The sequence below is a fragment of the Galleria mellonella genome, unplaced genomic scaffold (genome assembly GCF_026898425.1).
Source record: "Galleria mellonella isolate WM207_F2 unplaced genomic scaffold, CSIRO_AGI_GalMel_v1 utg150, whole genome shotgun sequence".
NCBI lineage: Eukaryota > Metazoa > Arthropoda > Insecta > Lepidoptera > Pyralidae > Galleria > Galleria mellonella.
The window spans coordinates 428,873-436,224 of NW_026442002.1; the positions used below are offsets into that span (position 1 = coordinate 428,873).

At 49.3% G+C, this 7,352-nt stretch overlaps 1 protein-coding gene across 1 annotated transcript; it reads right to left on the bottom strand.

The window, feature by feature from the left end:
• Positions 1–607: 607 nt before the first annotated feature.
• Positions 608–6,961, bottom strand: LOC116413332 (zinc finger protein 764-like; the record flags this gene model as incomplete). The annotated part of the gene is made up of 4 exons (XM_052892193.1): positions 608–2,545; positions 2,956–3,102; positions 4,652–4,795; positions 6,866–6,961. Coding segments are annotated over 4 exons (531 nt in total), but the record flags the coding sequence as incomplete, so codon positions are not given.
• Between the last annotated feature and the right edge of the window lie 391 nt (positions 6,962–7,352).

Sequence of the window (7,352 nt, forward strand, 5' to 3'; positions counted from 1 at the left end):
CTTATATTATATAGATAGAGCATCGAGCCTCAAACGTCAACTTTTCGCCAGCTAATTGTCAAATTGACTCGTGTTTTTATCAGTGTTCTATATACTTACGCACACAATGTATCTTGACGTATTGTTTAATAAATAAAATGAGTGTTTACACATTAAAAAGATGCGGAAATTATAAGACAAAGTAAATATAGAAGTTATAAAGGAATCACTCGTAACTATGTATCACGTAGAATTGTATGAAAAAGTTTATCCGTTTTTCTCGAAGCATTTGTATGGAGACACTCTATCTATGTAATCTAAGTCAACGACCCACTACATTGGATACAGTAATTAAATAAAGGTAGAATATAGAACAGTTTACTAGTTATAAAAAGACTCATTATAGATGGAAATATAAAAAAATAATTTTATAGCACAACCTCGATTATCCGAATCGAATAAAACCAGGATTATTCCGTATAATCGAAAATCCGGAAAATCGATTTGAAACTTTAATCAAACAATATATAATTAAATTTTAATATTTTTTTATTGTGTAAAAGGTTTTACATACGTCATTTAGACAATACGATATAAAAAAAAAAACAAAATATAAAGAATGGATTACATAAAACCTGTTTACCCAATTAATACATAATACCATTTCAAAAACAGCTCTAATTGAGCTGTGAATAATAATAATAATCGAGATTTAGACTGTATTATAATCTAGTTTTTCAACGCGACTTCGCGTGACCGGGTAAAAGGTAGCCTTTAGCATTCTCCATCCCATAAAGTACGTATGTACCAAGTTTTATAAAGATTGGTTCACGGGTAACGATTGGAAGTCGCAGGTAAAGTACAATATAAAGTTGCCGATTTGAGCCGGGCGCTAGGGGGCGCGGCGATCGAGGCGATGGCGAGCGGTCAAAAAGTTAATGTATCTAGTATACAGAGAGAATTGCATGCAAATAAAACCTATTCAGTCACACATATTTAAAATGAATGAGCGCCCGTTCACACAGGCTGGCTTTGAGGAAACCGTATATTGATTGTGTCCGAAATATGAGTTTTAAATCATTGAAATAAGATTTATTTTTACAATAACGACGTGTCCTGGCTTCGAACGAGGAGTAACAGCATATATTTTTAGCCATTAACTGTCCACCGCTGAACATAAGCTTTCCCCATAAGGGGAGTTTAGCCAGTTGTTGACACGCTTGACAGGCGGATTGGCAACCGTAGTTTTTAGAGATGTTTTAAGAGGCACGCTGCTGCCCATTTCACGCCTTCTTAATCGCCTCTTACGGGAAAGGAAGGGGTGGCCTATTCTATGCCGGGAGCATACGGCGAATGTTATTCACTCTTAATTTAGATTTAACAAAAAGGTAGAATTGTAAAAAAATCTTCTTTCAAAATTAATAAATGCCACATGATCACGCCATCGTCTGCTCCTCCAGGATTCCCTGTGATATGAGGAACCGGGCGTCGAACATCTGGGGGCATCGCTCACAACACTCGGACCCGAGACAAATCTGAAAAGTGCGTTTCCTAAATTGGCGCGGCCGGGGATCAAACTCGAAACCTCATTAACGCAATGCAACGTAACCACCGCTGCGCCACGATACAATTACCTAAAAACAATTTTAAATGCGATCAGCCGCTCTATGTGAACGGATACTTATTATCGGGGCACTTCACAATTAATATTAAAAATAATTATACTAAAATATTTAAAATTCGTGATGTATTTTGTCACTTTCTCTCAAATTAAGAAATTAACTCAAAAGAAAGGGACGGATACACTGAAAATATTAAGATAGTTCCACAAAATTCGACGTATTCACGAAACAAGCGTACAAAAATATTTACTACACTAATTTAGCAAACTAAATATAAGCGTCATCTATCGGTTGCATGCTAGCAACTAAGTTTGAGTTGCTACCTAACAGATGGCGCTGGTTTGGTACCATTAAAAGTACAAATGAGATCATATTGTAAAGGTACAATTGGAGGTGTAAAGAGGAACCTATATTTTTTAAATTAGTTAATGTGTGGTTTATAAAGGCAGATTTACATTGAAACAAGCTAATATAAATGCGGAGAGTACGTAATACTTTGCGTAAGTAGCGCCACTGTTGGCACACAACTTAAACGACAACACATCGTATTAATGAAGTGACTTCCATACGGGACAAGTTTTTATAAACTAATCCGCCATCTTACAACTGCGGCTGTTTTAAAATCATGTTATTTATTTTATCATTATCCATTCTTCAAACTCTTTTATTTGATACCCATATTGAGAGGGTTGACAAAATATGTAGGCACAATCCGCCATGATGTAACGGCGGCCATTTTGAAAATATATAAATAACTCAATGTAAATCTGCCTTGTCTTAAACCCAGTCGACATTGACTCCTAAGGTCCAGCGGTGACCTGGAAATAGACGTCGCAGGGCGCCATCTGTGGTCGATTCCAGCTTTCAAACTCGAGGGGTTGGTCTTCCTTAGTAAATAAATCGATTTTGGGTTCGCGGACTTCCAGCGGCGTTTCCGGCTTTACCTGGAATATAAATGTACCCATTTTACTGAACTAGGTGTTGTCTTGCGAAGTCCATATCACTGGTTATTTGAATAAAATTACTTCGTTTAATTCCGCTACCATTAGTATGTGTGCAATTGCTGACACTTGAAGAATGGGGGGGATGCAATGTGGTCTAACAGCTCTATTGCTGAAATTCCCCTGAAAACCATCGTGGTTCATTCTTGTTGAATTCTTCATGATGGACCTGTCTTCATCCTCACCTATCATCTCTCACTGGTGCCCCACCAGCGTATACCTATAGCGCAGGCGGGGTCACCATTTCATTATCATCCATTAAAAAAAGGGAGGGTACGTTATTTGTACCATTTGACCTTAAAAAACAGTTTATAACAACATTATCGTTACCCCCGGCAGGGGAAGCCACTGACCTTGGCCTGCCTCCGTATCTTGAGGTGCACCAGGTTGATGTGGGTCCTCATGGCCGTCTTCTGCGTGAACTTGCGTCCGCACTGCTTGCACTCGAACGGCTTCTCGCCCGTGTGCGTCCGCTCGTGGTTCACTAGCACACTCTTGCCCTGGACAATTACATTTTATGTTATAAAAATTTTTATTTGCGTTTTAATTTTAAACTTTCGCGTTGTTTACACACATTTTAAATATACAATCGGGACTTAACGCGATGTAAAAGCCTTTACAGGTAAACAGTACCTACATACCTGGTTCTTTATTGTTTCGACATGGATTGCACCACGTCGTGGTCACGACAGAACTGAAGTGAGCGGCATCTCCGTCTGATAGTTCGCGCAGTCTCTTTAAATATCCTCACACTGTCGCCATTATTATTATCTAGAGTCACCCTACATACTTTTTTTTATACAAATTAGAATGGCAAACAATCTGACGGCCCAACCTGATTGGAAGTGGTAACCGTCGCCTATAGATGCATCATGGACATAACAGAGTATACTGTTTCGCCCATGATACCCCCCATGCGTTGCCATTCTTGAGGACTCAGGTGTTATTCCTCTGTACCCTGTAAATTCACGCCATATCCCATCCTTCAAACTGAAATACAGCCACGCAAACACTAGTACTTTACGGTTGAAACACGAATGGGATATAGGTACGAACGACTTTTGTACAAAGTCTCCCTCTGGTACACTACTACGACGTGATGCAATCCATGTCGAGACGTCGTCAATAAAGAAGCAGGTATGTAGGTGTCGCGTACAGTATGAAGTGAAATATAGCAGCACCGAATGTGCCTCAGGGTCGGTCTATTTACATTACGAAAAAAGGACAAAACTTTGCTGTAAGTCAACGGACAACTTCAAAAAATTCAAGTGGATCAACGCAACGGCTCTTTTAAAAAATTGTTTGTAACCAATAATGTTTTCGCAAATAAAATAAAAAATTAAAGCTTGTTTATATCAGATTGACCTTCTAACGATCTGTTGAAGACATCAGCATGTACCCAGTAGGTACTATTTCCCTGTAAAGGCTTTTTCATCGCGTCGAGTTCCGATTGTGTATTTTATTTGCTTTATTAATTTATTTTAGACTTTATTGCATCAAGTAATAAGATTGATAAGAGGTCGTCTCATCATTAAGCAATGTATGCCGGCGGGTGCGCACGTGTTAGATATTTGTTTTAAATTATATTAATTTTCTTAAACATCTTGTGTCAAAATGTGTACCTACATTTACTAATAAAAATCAGACTAACTACTTTAAATATAATAAAACGTTAAAATTGTTATTATACCAAATTTTGTAATAAATTATTCTTGTAATGTATATAGAACACTAATTTATATTTTAATTGATTTTATAATTATTTATTGTCATGATAGTTGAATAAAAAGTAATGAAATTGTAAGAACACGTGGTCTCGCTGACTTGTTCACTCGAATTCGGTTCTGTAGATATAAAAGATTTTCATTCGGGTGGGGAGACACTTCTTGTCCAACCGTTGAACAGAGCGGAGCTCCCTGTCGTATCAAGAGTGAACAAGTATAGTGAACCACGTGGCCATTGTATAAAATATATGTAAATAATAATATAAATAAATAAAATAAATAAATATTATAAATAATAATAGCAAATGTTGGAGCAGGTGCGTACCCGGAAGGCGCGGCCGCAGGTGTGGCAGACGTGCGCGGGCGGCGGGCGCTGGCCGCGGTGCACGGTGCGCTCGTGCTTGGCGAGCGAGGAGCGCGACGCGAGCGCGGCGCCGCAGCGCGCGCAGCCGTGCGCGCGCTCGCCGTCGTGCGCCACGCGCGCGCGCGCGCCGCCGCGCGCGCGCACGCGCTACACACACAACCGCCGCGCGCAGCCCGCGCGCCCGCGCGCGAACCTGCGCACGCGCCGCCCTCGCTACACACACACGCGTCGTGTCCACCCTCGCTCCACCTATCTATATCTATATCTATATCTATCCTAACTAGTGCGCCACGCGCGCGCCGCGCGCGCCGCCGCGCGCGCGCGCGCACGCGCGCGCCGCGCGCCCGCGCGCCCGCGCGCTCTATATCTACACACGCGCATCGCGCCTATATCTATATCTATACACACACACGCGTCGTATCCACCCTCGCTCCACACATATCTATATCTATATCTATATCTATCCTAACTAGTATATACGCGCGCGTGCGCCTATATCGCGCGCGCGCGCGCGATATCCGCCGCGCGCAGCCCGCGCGCCCGCACGCGATACCTGCGCACGCACATACACATCCTATATCTATATCTATACACACACATCTATATCTATATCGTATCACACATCTATATCCTCCCTATCTATATCTATATCTATATCTATCCTAACTAGTGCGCCACGCGCGCGCGCGCGCGCCGCCGCGCGCGCGCGCGCGAACCGCCGCGCGCAGCCCGCGCGCCCGCATATCTGCGCACGCGCCGCCCTCGCTACACACACACGCGTCGTGTCCACCCTCGCTCCACCTATCTATATCTATATCTATATCTATCCTAACTAGTGCGCCACGCGCGCGCGCGCGCGCCGCCGCGCGCGCGCGCGCGAACCGCCGCGCGCGCCCGCGCGCCCGCACGCGCGCGCTGCGCACGCGCCGCCCTCGCTACACACACACGCGTCGTGTCCACCCTCGCTCCACCTATCTATATCTATATCTATATCTATATCTATCCTAACTGCGCCACGCGCGCGCGCGCGCGCGCGCGCGCACGCGCGCGCGCGCGCGCGCGCGCGCGCGCGCGCGCGCGCGCGCGCGCGCGCGCGCGCGCGCGCGCGCGCGTGCGCACGCGCCGCCCTCGCTACACACACACGCGTCGTGTCCACCCTCGCTCCACCTATCTATATCTATATCTATATCTATCCGCTAGTGCGCGCGCGCGCGCGCGCGCGCGCGCGCGCGCGCGCGCGCGCGCACGCACACACACACACGCGCGGCGCACACGCGCGCGCGCGCGCCGCGCGCGCGAACCTGCGCACGCGCCGCCCTCGCTACACACACACGCGTCGTGTCCACCCTCGCTCCACCTATCTATATCTATATCTATATATCTATGCGCCACGCGCCTAACTAGCGCGCCACGCGCGCGTGCGCGCGCCGCCGCGCGCGCGCACGCGCCAACGCGCGCGCGCGCGCCGCGCGCGCGCGCCCGCATATACGAACCTGCGCACGCGCCGCCCTCGCTACACACACACACGCGTCGTGTCCACCCTCGCTCCACCTATCTATATCTATATCTATATCTATCCTAACTAGTGCGCCACGCGCGCGCGCGCGCGCCGCCGCGCGCGCGCGCGCGCGCGAACCGCCGCGCGCGCCCGCGCGCCCGCACGCGAACCTGCGCACGCGCCGCCCTCGCTACACACACACGCGTCGTGTCCACCCTCGCTCCACCTATCTATATCTATATCTATATCTATCCTAACTAGTGCGCGCGCGCGCGCGCGCGCGCGCGCGCGCGCGCGCGCGCGCGCGCGCGCGCGCGCGCGCGCGCGCGCGCGCGCCGCGCGCCGCCTATATCTATATCTATATCTATCCTAACTAGTGCGCCACGCGCGCGCGCGCCGCGCGCGCGAACCGCGCGCACGCGCCGCCCTCGCTACACACACACGCGTCGTGTCCACCCTCGCTCCACCTATCTATATCTATATCTATATCTATCCTAACTAGTGCGCCACGCGCGCGTGCGCCGCCGCGCGCGCGCGCGCGCGCGAACCGCGCGCGCGCAGCGCCGCGCGCCCGCGCGCGAATGCGCACGCGCCTATATCTATACACACACACGCGTCGTGTCCACCCTCGCTCCACCTATCTATATCTATATCTATATCTATATCTATCCTAACTAGTGCGCCACGCGCGCGTGCGCCGCCGCCGCGCGCGCGCACGCGAACCGCCGCGCGCAGCCCGCGCGCCCGCACGCGAACCTGCGCACGCGCCGCCCTCGCTACACACACACGCGTCGTGTCCACCCTCGCTCCACCTATCTATATCTATATCTATATCTATATCTATCGCTAACTAGTGCGCCGCGCGCGCGCGCGCGCGCGCGCGCGCGCGCGCGCGCGAACCGCCGCGCGCAGCGCGCGCGCGCCCGCACGCGAACCTGCGCACGCGCCGCCCTCGCTACACACACACGCGTCGTGTCCACCCTCGCTCCACCTATCTATATCTATATCTATATCTATATCTAACTAGTGCGCCACGCGCGCGCGCGCGCGCCGCGCGCGCGCGCGCGAACGCGCGCGCGCGCAGCGCCGCGCGCCCGCGCGCGAACCTGCGCACGCGCCGCCCTCGCTACACACACACGCGTCGTGTCCACCCTCGCTCCACCT